The following is a 14,524-nucleotide window of genomic DNA, read 5'->3' on the forward strand; positions in this document are numbered from 1 at the left end:
TATAAATTTTCGTCTTGAAAACTATCAAGCAAAAATGGTTCCAGCGGCGGTGACTAGATAACTTGCATATATAGATCATCATTTTACCTATACGTACCACCGAGAATGTGATCTGCATTGATTGCAACTTGATACTCTCCACTCAATCTAATTACAAAATCGATGTCGTTGGATTACGTACAAGATAGACCTTAACTTACTCTAGTCTAGTATACCTAGCTTGTTATGGGAAAGAGAAAGGTCGATCATCGCCAACAGCGGGTGGCCTCCGGGACTCTGTTTGGAGATGAAGGCCGGAGCCCCATCTTTTAGGTGCACGTACTGTTGGTTATTGTATACAGTACTGGCTGGCCGGTATTCCAACCTTGGAAACCCCCCAAAGGTTCTGTGTATTTGTCTTCTAGCTTAGTCCCCTTGTTCGATGCTCGTTGAGATATCACCAGTTATATGTAGTTCGCAAGGTCCCCCCTAATCTGGTCTAGCCTCATCTCAGCCACATATAGAAATGATCAACTATAAAAGTGGGGTGAAGGCACTTTGAATAGAATCTCCATTGCGGTACTTCATATCTTATGACACTTACGAACCCCATAAAGCGCTCAGGTGGGTTATCAACGTAAAACAAAGCCGCGTAGGCACTTCTACATAGACGGGGTTTACATCCCGTTGTAGTTTCTCAAGTTGTCATGGTCGTCAGGCTTTAAGGTTAAGATTTGAACCCAGATAGCGCAGTTCCCTCTTATGGCGCGCCGCACGTTATCGTGAACTCGAACCCAGTGCCCTGTATGAGTATATAGCAACCCCATCTGTTTCCAGACAATCTATGTCCGGGTCAAAACATTCTTCATTGTTATATCCGGACATGTATTAGTCCATTCATTCTTTCTCTTTCCCACTAATATTATTCATATTCATTCTTTTTCCATCTGTCTGTCTCTTGTCTTTCCTGCCGATTGAACCAGCAATGCGTTGGTCTTCAATTTCAGCAGCTCTACTGCTTACTGCAAGCACCTTTGTGGGAGGATGCCTCTGTGCCTCAGCTTCCTCAACCGCCTGTGCTGGAAACACACCAGCGACCCGTGACCAATGGTGTGACTTTGACATCCAAAGTGACTACTACACGGAGGCCCCGGACACCGGGGTTCTCCGAGAGTATTGGTTGGTTCTTGGCAATACCACGGCTGCTCCTGATGGCGTCCCTCGCAATGTGTTGACCGTTAACGGCACATCACCGGGACCTACCCTGCACGCTAACTGGGGAGACTGGGTGCGTATCCATGTTTACAACGGACTGGAGAACAACGGTACCAGTATTCATTGGCACGGAGTTCGTCAGAACCATACCAATCCCCAAGATGGCACCAATTCTATCACACAGTGCCCTGTGCCTCCCGGTGGCTCTATCACCTACGAATGGCGGGCCACTCAATACGGCACTACTTACTACCACTCGCACTTTGCTTTGCAAGCATGGGAGGGTATCTATGGTGGAATCGTCATCAATGGCCCTGCGAGTGCAAATTATGATGTGGATGCTGGTATACTTTATCTCAGTGACTGGTCCCATCGTACCTCCGACGCTCTATACTCCGCCGCAGAGACCGATGGAGAGCCAACCCTAGCAACCGGACTAATAAACGCCACCAACATCTGGGTCACGGAGAATAACGAGACCACCGGCTCTCGCTTCAACATGAATGTGACGTCCAGTCAAAGCTACCGCCTTCGTCTGCTTAATGGGGGAATGAGCAATCCTTTCCGGTTCATGATCGATGACCACTCTCTCACTGTCATTTCTACCGACTTCGTGCCCATTGAGCCCTTTAACACGACCTCGCTCTTGATAGGGGTTGGTGAGTTTGAATCCCGAATCGAAACCCAGCATGCCATAGCAGGCGGATCAAGGGTCAGCTAAGGCTAATTCACTATTCAAGGACAACGATATGATGTTATCGTTCACGCAAACAAGCAAATGCAGGGCTCTAACTTCTGGATGCGGTCAATTCCTCAAGTATCTTGCGCTGAAATTTCCAACTACGATATTCGAGGGATTTTCCACTATGAAACGCAAGATAGCAAGCTTGAAACTCCAACCACAACTGCATTCGATTACACAGACAGTTGTGAGGATGAGTCCATGTCCAACCTTGTTCCAATTGTTGCCATTGATGCCGCAGGAGTCGGTTTTAGTAGCCACAATGAGGTCCAGGTTATCAAGAACACTGCCGGCTTGTATAAGTGGTATATGGGCCCAACAACCTTCGTGGCCGAGTGGGACAACCCTACTCTTCTACAGATTGAGAATGGAGAAACTTCCTGGACCAATGCCTCCCATGTTGTCCAAGTTGAAGGCAATGGCAAGTGGGTGGTTATCGACATCGAAATGACCATCAATGTCCCTCATCCCATCCATCTGCACGTGCGTGTACTCACCTGTCTTTCTCAGTTGGTACTTGGACTAACAGCAATGTCTCACAGGGTCATGACTTCTTCATTCTCGCCCAGGATACAGGAAGCTACACGTCGAATACCACCTTGAACACCGTCAATCCACCCCGTCGAGATACCGCTATCCTTCCCGCTCTCGGATACCTTGTCATCGCTTTCAAGACCGACAACCCCGGCGCCTGGCTTCTGCACTGCCATATTGGATGGCACCAGTCTGAAGGGTTTGCCATGCAGTTTGTGGAGAGTATCGATCAGCTGAAGCCCATGATTGACGGCGAGTCTCTCGAGAAGAACTGTGCCGCTTGGGAAAAGTATGCAGCTCAGAAGGATATTGTTGAAGACGACTCGGGTATCTAGCTGAGGAGGATTTCCAATGTGGGCTAGGAGTGCGTTCGTTGCCATGAGCAGAACCAATCTGTGCCAGTGGCAGAAATTGGACACACCACTTGACCGTCTTCGCGCATGGGTGATATAAATGTGTTATCTCCCTTCAAGCTGGATTTAATTTAACTCTGCCTAAAGATGTAGATATTGCTATTGTCGGCATGGCATCCTAGTAGAATGTGGATATCCTTATCAATCGCAGGAAAAGACATTCTCAAGCCACGGTGCATGTTCTGATTCCAACGGCTATATATACATGTGCTTACACTAGTAACTCAAGTCTAGCCAATTCAATTCAAAATCTAGCCAACAATTACTCCAGAATCGAGCAGTCATATAGAACACCGAGGGGCGCGATATAATCCGTGTGGTTGTAAGCCAAGTTCAAAGACATGAGCTGACCCACAGTCACATTGTACGCAGTCGCAAAGTCCTGGAGAGTACCATAGGTGAACGTGAAATCCGTCATGGTACAAGCTGTGTTGGCGCAAGTAGGGATCTTCACCGTCTCTCCGGTCTGGAGCACGTCATGAATCCCGGGGTTCAGAGCTGCAATGTACCCGGTTTGAGCGCCAAAGCTGAGAATGGACTCAGTAGTGATATTGAAGCGTTCGTTGGCAATCTTTTGGATGGTGTCTCCCGGAAGGATAGTGTACACGTGAGGACCGCCGTAGATACAGTCTGATGTCGCGTTGGTGTTGTTTGTACTGAGACACGAGTAGTCGTCTGGGAACGTGGCACGGGCCGGAATGCGCAAAGTCTCGTTCATGTAGAGGAAGTTCGGGTCGGCTAGCACATTGAGTCGTGCCAGGTCACAGGCACCAACCCCGTATTTGTTAGCAATCGTGTGGATGGTGTCGTTGGCAGTGACGTTATAGGTGATATTGCTAGCAGTGACAGCGAGGTTCAAGACAGTTCCTGAGCTTGGAAGGACTAGGTTGCCTCATCAGCTGGGGATGCCATTTTTGAAAGAGACGTCAATAATGGAAAACCGCACCGTCATAGTTCATAGAAGTTAGAGCAGAGGCTTGGGCTGTAAGCATAGGCACCAGCATCATTAGACTTCTCGTGGTTAGACGCATGACATCTGCTATCTCAGGGGCTTCTTTGATGTGTATGAAGACTTTTGTGCTCGTTGTCTACTTAACTTCATTGTTGGCTGTTCCTTAGGCGTATTTATACGATCTTTGATAGCAGTCGGACAAGTATCTCGGACTTAATATCTACATTAGGCTATTGATTTAGTTGATCAGCAGTGGTAGTCGAGCATTCACCAGAGCTCAACTAATTGTGGCGTTCTTGGCCACCAAAACTTGGTAGCGAAGCGCCATCTGTTTTGTACAAGCTCAATATTACCATACCCCGCTCATCCCACTCCATCCCCACATCCCACTCCCCACATCCAGCATTGTCGTTTGAATTTAGGTTCTTCCATTTGCTCCTTGACGGAAAGGAAGAGATAAGGAAAACCATTCCGTCGGGTGAGCCTACCTAAAATGGAACCTCAATGAGGCCAATAAAGCTATCTCCAATAAAAAGCGGAGGTAATTTCAAAATATTGCCTTGCCGCGCACTTTATCCCACTCAACAGGGCTCAGTCTTGACTCGACTTGCCCATATTGCTGTATTGAATAGTGCCAATCTACAGTCAGGCCTACCTACCCGCAGCCTCTCGGATTGTGTGACTACAATGAGGAAGAGAATGTGGGAAGTGCATGGAGGTGTGTGCGCAGCTATTATGGCCGGATGGTCTAAACTATCTACTAAGATGTGACCATCAACCACCGGCCACTGACCACCCCTGGGCCCTTGCATCGGCGATTAATGATGCCTTCATAAGCATTGAAGAGGGGAACGTACTGTAGTGTAGTCAACATGCACGGATCTTTGCGGCATGAAAACTATCAAGGACCACACCAGCCACAAAGACAATGCTAGTTAGAGCAACCCTCTGGGTATATGGCTAGAGAGGTGAAAATTCGACTCCGAAAGTACTATACTCACATTGACCTTCAAAGAGCGAAGGGACATTTTTGATTAATGAGACTATTGAAGCTCGCTACGTCTCGATGGTTGCTGCTCACCTACCTTTTAGAAGCAAAAACTAAGGCTAGGCTTTCCGGGACATATCGGACTCCTATAGGGGTACTTAAATCAGCTCTCATTTCCTATCTTATTAGATACATAGGTTGAGATTAGGCGTACACAAGGAAATAGATGAGTGGAGTACAGTTCAAAGATTTGGAAATGGTTCCATGATGAAAGTCTCTGAATTGTGTTCCTAAGGGAGTTTGGGGACTAATATCATTCTTCATGGATTGCACAAGCAGAGACACTGCAGAACAGCAAGTGCCCTCCTCATCATCCGTAATGGGACTAGCTCCTCCAACTTTCACGTGATGTATTCCAAACCAAACCGAGCAAACACCGGACAAGCCTGCCGGATACGGATACGGGATATGACGGAGTTCGTCCGGTCTCACCCCTCCTTCCCCACCATCGCTATCCCGCCCCATTAATTTCTTCTGCATCTGCACTGTCCAAAATCCCATACCCTCAGAAACTGCAGACCAGAGGTTCCAAGCGAGCAGAAAGAAAAAATGGCCGACGCACCCCCCTTCTTCATCTACAAGCTCGTCCCCTCGACGGCGCCGGTGCGCGAACCCCTCCCGGACCGGCTCCCCGTCAGCGAGCTCGACAACCAATCCGGCTTCATCCACCTCTCCACCGCCTTCCAGGTCCCCAACACCCTCAAGCTCTTCTTCAAAGACGAGCCCCTCGTGTATGTCCTGCGCATCCGCTACGACCAGGTCGAGCACGACATCAAGTGGGAGAATCCCGAGGGGACGGTGTGCGGGCCCCGCCCGACCGAGGGGTTGTTTCCTGTACGTGCTCTTTGCTTTCATGGAATTTAATACGTATGAGTTGGGGACGGAGACGGGAAATGATGATTGCTTACCTAGTAAGGGAATAATGATTGCTAACATGGTACAGCACCTGTATAACGGCCTCAAGCTGGGCAAGGATGAGGTCGAGAGTATATCGATTTGGACGAATGAGGATGGTTGGGATAGGGCGCTGACGCAGGCGAAGCCTTGGTTGTTGTATTGATTACTCGGTTGATTTGTTTTATGGGAGTAGGCGGTGGGCGGAAGGGATGTAATTATTACTGTTCTCTGGACGATTGAAGGGGACGGGGTGTAGGGACCAGGGGTCTTTAATGTGGGTAATGTACAGCGGGAAAGTGAGAGAGAGAGGATTATCAGGTCTTTCTTCAAAGGGTTTTTGTTAATGCCGAATGTGTTTCGCATCGTCATCCGGCTGACTGGAATCCATGATTCTCTAATAAACTGCCGCTGTAATCACTTGGGGGAAGACGTGCTTGCCAATGGTAACGAACTGTTGTTGGAAGCGAGACCTCCAAACGTTGTGGCTACGTAGATCAGGGGAGTGCATTGAGATCAAGCCGCGCACGTATGTATGCATGAGGCACGGCGGAGTAGTCCAACTCATGGCGTAAGCGCCCACCCACGTTCTATACTCAAGGGGAATGGAATCATTCGATCGAAGCCTTACTAAAGAAGTTGGATGTTACACGAATTTTGTTTGGAAGACATGTCATCTTCTGGAGACGAGCCTGCTTGACAGAAAGTGTTATACAAGATCTATTGATACAACCTGCTGGCAAGGCGGTGTCCGGCATTCCCACAATTGTTTGCTAATTCACCTGCGCCAGTTTATGCAGCGATTGATCAAGCCAGAGTATGCCGTCCAACAAAGATCACCTGTACGTTGCTCTCTATGTCCGCGGAGGCAAGGCTAGGATGCCAGGCAAGGAAGACACGTAAGACTACAGGCCCTACAACTTCAGCAAGACAGCTGACTCGAACAGATATCACTGGGCCGTACACATCGGACCCAAGAGTCCCACCGAACAGAGGCTTGGAGTCCGCTATCACGCCAAAGAGCGACTCACCGTGGAAGGCAAGTCCGAGTTCATCTTCGAAGAAAGCGAGGTCTCCCCGCAGATGCTACTTGTGCGCATCGCTATAGCAAAGATCTTGGACCAAGGCCGTGCAGTCGGGATTCTCCGCAGTACAGCCATCCGCCAGAATGCCCCAGAATGGAACTGTGTGTCTTGGGTCCAAGAAGCTCTGGGTGCGCTGAATGCCGATTCGCGAGCCCTGGGCACACGGATCCTCGACTGGGAGAGGGTGCGCGATGCGGCGATGGAGTATTGCCAACGAAAGAAGGACCAGCACCGCTTTGATGGGAAGGGGGATTTCGATATGGGTGCTGTTCCCACGTATGACCTGATGGTGGGGAGGGAGCTTGCTGTTTGAGTCTAGCAGGTATCCGAGAGTCACTGGGCAAGCATGTTCGGTTCCTAATGCTGTTGGGAAATGCTCAAGGATGATGCTCGGCACAACTTGATGCTTTTTGTAGATGGATCTCTGGTCGATACGTATGTCTGGGTGATATTGATCGCTTTATAGAATTAACCACCATGTTTCGTATGCTTTACAGAGAAGTGACACCTGAGTTGGGAGTACTGGCTTCTGTGGTTCGAGGTTGTCCGAGGCGGAACAAGACTGTGGCGTGCACACTTGTTAAGTATGTACCTCGGCATTTTGAGACATACTGACAGTCTGGGTATCTGTCCATCCACGGATTGAGGTTCTACAAGAGCGCGAAGTCTCACTGGAGTTCCGATTCCAGTGCTAATGCCTTGAACCCGAGCATCTGGAGTTGCGACGGATAAAGCGCCTCGGGGCTAGCGCTTGTCCAGAAATGGTAACTCCGAACTGAATTCACCGAGTGGCACAGAGATACGAGTATGGCCGGACAACCAAGAAAGTCCGGACTGGAGGTATAAAAATCCTAAGTCCATCTCAGTAGATGCGATCGATTTCAAGGCTTGGGTTCATTCATACTCAAGCGCACACAGCAAACAAGCTGCACCAAAAACAGACATCAAAGAACCACTACCCTCGTACATCTTGGTCAAGGTGCATCGACAATGGTAGCCGTGACGCTGTCATCTACGCTGCGCGAGCAGCATGTGGTAATCCTGGGTGGCGCATACGCGGGTCTCTCGACAGCCTTGAACCTACTTCGCATCTGTGACGGCACGATAACTTCCTTCGAGAAAGGCGGCAAGGGAGGAAGAGGAGGTCGCGGCGGCGGCGGTGGAGGTGGTCGGGGAGGAAGGCTCGGAGACAATGGTCGAAGACAGATGATGGCGCCTCAAGCCCCGCAATGCATGCCCAAAATTACCATCCTCGATCCAAGGGACGGGTTTTGTATGTCCCTCTCTGCACAGTCAAGAAATGTAGCAGAAGCCCTGACAGCCGAGTCTCGCAGATCACGCAGTCGGTACCCCCATGGCACACACAACAAAAAGCTACGTCGAGCACCCGTGGCGGACCTGGGATCAGATTGCGGAGCTGAAAAGACCGTCGGTGTCGGTCTTGAAGGGCACGGCGGTGCGAGCGGACCCGGAGACGAAAAGACTCCTCTATCTCTCGTCAGAGTCGAATGGGCAGCAGCAGCAGCATACGCTAGATTATGACTTCTTGGTGGTAGGCACGGGGTTGCGACGGCATTGGCCGACTGTGCCGGTTGCTACAACCAAGTCAGAGTATGCGATGCAGGCAGGGAGATATATTGACCGACTGCGGGCATGCGATTCGGTGGTGGTAATCGGTGGAGGTAAGTTGACTTCTAGTAGGAAGTTGGCAGGTTGTGGCTGATAAATCCAGGTGCCGTTGGAATTGAGATGGCAGCTGAAATCAAACACCGTTACCCAACGAAGCAAGTGGCTCTGGTGCACTCCCGTTCGGCACTCCTCTCGTCGGAGCCGGTTCCAACCGAGTTTCAATATCAGGTTCTGCAGGTCGCCCAGCTCGGTGGGGTGAACGTGATGCTGAAGAACCGCGTGCTGAGTGTCACGAAAGGACTTGGCAACACAAAAATGATCAAACTCGAGGATGGCAACCATCTCACTGCCGATGAAGTGATTTGGGCAACGTCTTCAGCTGCTCCGGTCACCGAGTTCTTGCCTCGAGAGGCTCTGGATGAGAAGGGATTCGTCAACGTGCTTCCATCGTAAGTGATTACATTGCGCTGCGAGATGTTTTGGTATTGACCTGAGCACTATAGAATGCAATTCGCAGCGAGCATCCCCAACAACCAGAGCCACTTTGCCGTTGGTGATGTGATCGCAACACCCGGAATTCGACTCGCCAAAACAGCCATCCGCATGGGACGTACGGCAGCCATGAACATTGCCCATATGATAGTATCTGCCGAAAGGGGTCACGGCTTGCAGCCAGACTTGGCCGAGATGCGGGGCCCCAACAAGGGGTTGAGCTTGATAATTGGAGGTTCCGGCGCGGCATTCGATGAGAAGACAGGAGCTATCTTCTGCGGCCCGGAAGTCAAAAACGGGATCTTTGGTGATGACATGGCACTTCATCGTAAGTATGGCCTTCTTAACAAGGGCCACGATGCTGATTTCTTCGCAGGTGCTTTGGGTGCGCTTGGCTTGCCGTTGAACCCATGAGGTTGCATGTCGCGGGAGAGTTAAGGGGTTAAGAGAGCGGGCTACAACGGGGGCTATTTCCATAGTGAGAATACATGTGTCTGCAGACCCGACGGGAAATAATCATGCTTGTATATAGATTATCGCAAGCTTTCTAGGACTTCAGCTTCTTGCGTCGGTATAGGGGTCTGAGAGACACAGTCCAGGAAGGAAGACTTGAAGCGGAGCGAATGAGGAGCACCATGATTCAGTCTTCAGCCAAGCCAAATGCACAAAGTAGGCCATGATGATCGCTCCAGAAGGGTGCTTCTTCGGCAGTCTTGGTTCGTGGGGAGCTGGGCGTATCCAAGTCGCCAACTCGTCTTGGTTCTAGAACCTGGATTGTAGACGCCTTTAACCCCAGGGTCCCCACTCGATCAAGCCGGTTAGGCGGATACGGTTGTTGCCCGTCAACCCCCCATGTGTAACCAGGCTCCTTGGGACGCAAAGACGTCCAGACATCAGTCAAGCCATTGAATTCAAGAAGCTCGTCGTCTTCGTCAAGAACGGGATTGAAATCACCGGCCACAAGCCCACGTCCCGCGGTGCGCAGAAGGGATGCAACCATAGATATTTGTCGAGGCCGGTGGGATGGCTTGATCGGCAAAGAATCCAGATGGACGTTCACTAGCCGAATTCGTGTCGCAGAAGATGCTTCATCCTTGGGGTGTGAAGGCACAAAGATGTCACAGCAGAGCGCATCTCGACCGAAATAACTTGGGAACCTGACCCTCCATATTGGGCCAGCAACAAGGTTGTGGGTCTTTGGATTAGAAGGTGCTGCGAAGCGTGCTCTGGACAGTAGAGTCACGGTCATAAAGGGTCGATCATTCCACGAGAGATCATCACAATCGCTTGAAAACCAGGACTCACGAATGCGCTCGTCATCCAGAATCTGCTGCAGGGCCGGCCTGGAGACCTCTTGAAGGAAAACAATGTCTACGGGGGGGTCTAACCGCGTGAGATACGTGATAATATCGGTAGCGCGTTCCTGAGCTTGAGAAGAGCCCGCATCGATGTTCCATGTCAGTAACACAAGATTTGATGCATCGCCCCCGCGGGTTGGCTCTGCATGGTCACTTGAATCGGCATCCGTTGGGGTGGGGATCCACTTTTGGGCAGGGTCGAATTGATACCAAGATTGAAATCTGGGATGCAGGTCCTCTCGATGGGGAAGCGGAGCCTCACGAGTCCAGGATAGTGTATTTGTCTGAGTGCGCGTGTTGAGATCCATAGAGAGAAGACTGTGGTGGTTGATAGTATATGTATGCACTGTGTCAGTACTGATGTAGATGCTGAAGATGTGTGGAGGGGAAGAAAGAAGAGACGAAGGAGTCTCAGGCAGCCAGCCTAGCCCAATGGAGAAGCCGTGCAGTCGGCCCGCTGTTGTTCCGACTCAGGCTTGCCTTAGTGCCTTGGTGCCTTGGTGTCTTGTGTTCTCGGGCCTTGTGGCCTTGCTGCCTGAGAAACATCCCGTCCCTCCGACCCAAATCTCATTGTCGCAACCAACCACGACTCTTCAACTGCTTCAACTCATCACTTCTTCAATCGCAATATCTCTATTCACTGATAACCATCTGCTTGTTCTTCAAGGCTTGAATTCCAAGTTCTCTGATTAATAGGACCGCCCTCCAAACCCACAACCTCATTCCTCACGTTCAGGGGCAAAGATTCGCTCGCTTAAACTAACCGCTTTTTAAAAGCGGACTCGCCGTCTTCTTGAAAGACCCGAAGAACCAACGTGTTTGAACTCATCGAGATAATGCCTTCTTTCAGCCTCAGTGGAGCTCCGGCTTTTACGTATTCGCTCCTTTCGACGGAGCCAGACCCTTGAGCAAAAATTCCTTTATAACCGATGGAGATCCACTCGCTACCCTTTAATTGACTTTCTCTCTCTGTCCAGTCCATCCCCTCATTCCCTACTGTTCGGTGCATTGTTGGCCTTCACAGACAGTCACTCTTTTCGTACTCTCTCTGTGAACTGATCAGTCATGCGGTCCTTCTCTCCTATTTCTGCTGCAGTGCTTTTGGTGCAGCCATTCCTTGCTGCGGCTGAGACCAAGGTGGTAACGGGGACTACCCAGTCATGCACATGGACTGACAACGCCTTGTCAAATCCTTCATTCGACTCTGGAGTTCTTACTCCCTGGGCTATCTACGATGGATACGGTACTGCTTCGATTGTCGCCGATGCCTCCGGCGACGGAGGCTACGTTGCGTAGGTGAGGCCTCTCTCGGCAATGGGCAACCACTGACGCACAAATGAACAGAGCAATGGTTCCCAGTTCATCGTCATACGCCGTATTATATCAGACCTTGACCGACCTGGTCGCGGGCGATACGTACTCGTTGTCTTTCGACTACAAGATCCAGTCCGCGACAAGGGCAGAAACTTGCAATTTCTACTTCGCCATCGACGGCATCACCGCAGCAAGCCGAATCACGACAACGGTCAATGGATATATTCAATACAGTACTACTGAGACCGGTTGGCAGACTCTATCGACTACCTACGTACCCACGAGCAGCAGCCTAGACATGTACATCCAGGTGATCTGCAGCTCCGGAGTTCGCGGCATTGCGGCTCAGCCGACCATCTACGTCGACAACACGCAATTCTCCAATCCCAACAGAGAAATCGAGATCTGCACGGATGTACCCTATACCTCTACCATCACGCTTCTTCCCACTCCAACCGTGACTCCCACGTCGACGCCTGTTGTGACTCCTTCGCAGGCCGTGACTTCCAGCGCTAGTGTGATTACGGCAGCATCATCCAGCGTCATCGCAAGCGCGATCTCCTCGCCCCAGCCGTCCGCTTCTTTGCAGGCATCATCCTCCATAGTGCCATCATCTATCGTGTCGATTCACGCCGCATCCACCCCCATCATTCCATCGAGCCAAACCATCTCTACATCCCAGACGCCTCAATTGTCCGCCCCGTCCAACCCCCCAACGACTTCCCCCGCCGCATCTGCGTCCACATTGATCCACTCGAGTTCTGCTGCCGCGCCATTCTCGTCTACTATATTGTCAGTGCCGGGGTCAAGTTCAATCACTCGTTCTGTGACTCCCAGCCCCAGTGCCATCGCATCGCCTTATAGTGTATTTGAGGACGTCGTGACGGTCACAACTACCGTATATACCACGGAGCTGATTGTCGAGACCAACTGCCCTGTCCTGGAGTACTGAGCCGGCAGTCCTTTTTCCATACATTCTGTTCAAATAAGATCTAAGGATATTTAATACCAGTCATTGTTCCGAGAGCTTCTCAGTCTAAAGTCCCACGATATATTGCCATAGCCCGGACGAAATCACTATATAAGATCTCCGAGATTCCAAGGTAGATCTGCAATCAGACGGAATAGGGCAAATCGAGTAATGAAGAGCTCAGGCTATCGAGTAAAAATTGTCTAAAGCAAAAGCCAGTAGTTTCGGTTTGTCAAGCGACCACGCCACTACAGCAGCAAGATATCAAATATATCCTTTTCTTCAAATTTATTCAATACTCCCTCAGACCTGTTAATCCCAAGCAATCCAGACCACCTTTACACACATATAGATACACAAGCGACAGCACATTCCCAGCCCCAATCCAACCAACATTCCCCTCAGAGAGGACAATCGAAGTAACACGCGCAGTACCCCTTGGCATCGAAGACGGTGTCATCCTTGCCGCAGACGCAGTTGGTGCTGTCGGCCTTGGACTGGATGTCCTGGCCGGCGTAGCGCACCTCGACCGAGGTGCAGCGGGTGAGGGTCTTGCTGGTGTCCTGGCCGCAGTACATGTCGACGGTGTAGGGCAGCACGGAGGTGAAGGTCTGCCAGGAGTTGAAGCGCTGCGACATCTCGGAGATGATCTTGCCGTTGGGGTCGGTGACGAAGCCCGTGTGCGAGTGGTAGTTCTGGGTGCCCAGCGTCGGGCCCATGTACATGGAGGCGTCCTCGTTGGCGTAGCCGGCGATGCAGCGCTTGCCGTCGGGCTTGAGGGTGGTGATGGCGGTGGCGGTCGTGGCCAGGGCCGCGAGCAGGGTGGTGGCTGCGGTGAGGAAGTGCATTGTGGAAAACTGAAGTCTTTGGGTTCGGGGTGTTTGGACGGTGGGATTGGCTTGGTTTGTGTGGGGTTGAGGTTGGAGAGGAAGAGGAAGCTGGATGATGGGATGAATGAGTTGAGTAGGGATCCGTCCGCTCTTTATACTTGTGAGTCTCTCTATCATGAGAGACGTACGATGATTGACCTTCCTTATCGAGTAGAAGACGTTTTGCTTGGGCGTGGAGATGTCTCATATTCCTGAATCCTGATATGGAGACGCGAGATGGTGTCTACTGCACCCATATCTCTTCATGAGGAGAGTCAGGGTCCTTCTAGGAGTTTGGCTCTTCAAACGGCGTATAGGCACGGAGCGTGGGGGCAATCTCCACTTCTCGTCCCTGCAGCTCAGGCTGGATGCGCTGCGAGTGGGCCATGCATCAAATTAACAATCCAGACTGCATTCGCCGATGGTCTCCCGCAGGCAGATTGTTGAAGGAGCTCTGGCAATCACTAACACTAATCGAGTCTCCGACTCTGAATAATTGAGCCTCTGGTGAAGAAGTATACAATCAGCAAGATGTCTGTCAGAATCGAACCTCCTGCTCTTCGGAACCCTTCCGCCTCCAACTTAGCCCCTGTTACTGGCTCCAGACAGCCCTATATTAATTCCCTCTATCGTCCCCACATGAAGGTCTCATATACCCGAGAAATTTACCATTAATGAACTAGCTTCACCAATATCTCCATATACAGAGCGGGGAACAAGCTTCCCTTGCCCTGCAGGAATATTTAGCTTGGGGGCCGAAGGAGTGGGAGAGGTTGTGAGGCTGTGGAAGCGGGTCCTTCAGGGTCCACCCCTCAGCCTTCCGCCGGATACAAGCGCCCGTTTGGCGACCAGGGTCTGAAGGCGTGGAGGGGGATTTCCGGACACTTATAGCTCGGGTTTAATTGAGGAAGGCAAACCGAGAGACTCACTTAGGCATCATGCTGATTTAGACTGTTCCAGGGCACGTGACGAGCACTATCGCATTCACAGTCCAGGACAACCGGCAGGATATCCTGCTATCCCGCGAGCT

General features: G+C 50.9%; 8 protein-coding genes across 8 annotated transcripts; 5 read left to right on the top strand and 3 right to left on the bottom strand.

Annotated features, from left to right (window-relative positions):
* Positions 1-964: 964 nt before the first annotated feature.
* Positions 965-2,805, top strand: BO66DRAFT_456578 (extracellular dihydrogeodin oxidase/laccase; the record flags this gene model as incomplete). Its single annotated transcript, XM_025652145.1, has 3 exons — positions 965-1,853; positions 1,935-2,419; positions 2,479-2,805. 3 exons carry the CDS (start codon positions 965-967, stop codon positions 2,803-2,805), a joined length of 1,701 nt encoding a protein of 566 aa, XP_025501639.1.
* A 340-nt stretch (positions 2,806-3,145) lies between these two features.
* Positions 3,146-3,887, bottom strand: BO66DRAFT_403524 (uncharacterized protein; the record flags this gene model as incomplete). The annotated part of the gene is made up of 2 exons (XM_025648868.1): positions 3,146-3,765; positions 3,830-3,887. The coding sequence occupies 2 exons, from the start codon at positions 3,885-3,887 to the stop codon at positions 3,146-3,148; spliced, it is 678 nt and encodes a 225-aa protein (XP_025501640.1).
* A 1,508-nt stretch (positions 3,888-5,395) lies between these two features.
* BO66DRAFT_473161 (DUF952 domain-containing protein) lies at positions 5,396-6,219 on the top strand. Its single transcript, XM_025653022.1, has 2 exons — positions 5,396-5,717; positions 5,827-6,219. The coding sequence occupies exons 1-2, from the start codon at positions 5,433-5,435 to the stop codon at positions 5,941-5,943; spliced, it is 402 nt and encodes a 133-aa protein (XP_025501641.1). The 5' UTR covers positions 5,396-5,432; the 3' UTR covers positions 5,944-6,219.
* Positions 6,220-6,596: 377 nt separating this feature from the next.
* On the top strand, positions 6,597-7,487 carry BO66DRAFT_456579 (uncharacterized protein; the record flags this gene model as incomplete). Its single annotated transcript, XM_025652146.1, has 2 exons — positions 6,597-6,676; positions 6,725-7,487. The coding sequence occupies 2 exons, from the start codon at positions 6,597-6,599 to the stop codon at positions 7,173-7,175; spliced, it is 531 nt and encodes a 176-aa protein (XP_025501642.1). The 3' UTR covers positions 7,176-7,487.
* Positions 7,488-7,852: 365 nt separating this feature from the next.
* Positions 7,853-9,397, top strand: BO66DRAFT_378619 (FAD/NAD(P)-binding domain-containing protein; the record flags this gene model as incomplete). The annotated part of the gene is made up of 5 exons (XM_025645803.1): positions 7,853-8,006; positions 8,085-8,135; positions 8,197-8,544; positions 8,595-8,940; positions 8,995-9,397. The coding sequence occupies 5 exons, from the start codon at positions 7,853-7,855 to the stop codon at positions 9,395-9,397; spliced, it is 1,302 nt and encodes a 433-aa protein (XP_025501643.1).
* A 142-nt stretch (positions 9,398-9,539) lies between these two features.
* BO66DRAFT_421951 (endonuclease/exonuclease/phosphatase family protein) lies at positions 9,540-10,707 on the bottom strand. The gene has a single exon (XM_025650008.1). The coding sequence runs from the start codon at positions 10,647-10,649 to the stop codon at positions 9,624-9,626; it is 1,026 nt and encodes a 341-aa protein (XP_025501644.1). The 5' UTR covers positions 10,650-10,707; the 3' UTR covers positions 9,540-9,623.
* Positions 10,708-10,963: 256 nt separating this feature from the next.
* Positions 10,964-12,667, top strand: BO66DRAFT_430354 (carbohydrate binding domain-containing protein). The gene is made up of 2 exons (XM_025650518.1): positions 10,964-11,633; positions 11,686-12,667. Exons 1-2 carry the CDS (start codon positions 11,407-11,409, stop codon positions 12,605-12,607), a joined length of 1,149 nt encoding a protein of 382 aa, XP_025501645.1. The 5' UTR covers positions 10,964-11,406; the 3' UTR covers positions 12,608-12,667.
* Positions 12,668-13,026: 359 nt separating this feature from the next.
* BO66DRAFT_456587 (uncharacterized protein) lies at positions 13,027-13,473 on the bottom strand (the record flags this gene model as incomplete). Its single annotated transcript, XM_025652147.1, has 1 exon — positions 13,027-13,473. One exon carries the CDS (start codon positions 13,471-13,473, stop codon positions 13,027-13,029), a length of 447 nt encoding a protein of 148 aa, XP_025501646.1.
* Between the last annotated feature and the right edge of the window lie 1,051 nt (positions 13,474-14,524).

This window comes from Aspergillus aculeatinus (assembly GCF_003184765.1).
Source record: "Aspergillus aculeatinus CBS 121060 unplaced genomic scaffold BO66scaffold_39, whole genome shotgun sequence".
NCBI classification, from domain to species: domain Eukaryota; kingdom Fungi; phylum Ascomycota; class Eurotiomycetes; order Eurotiales; family Aspergillaceae; genus Aspergillus; species Aspergillus aculeatinus.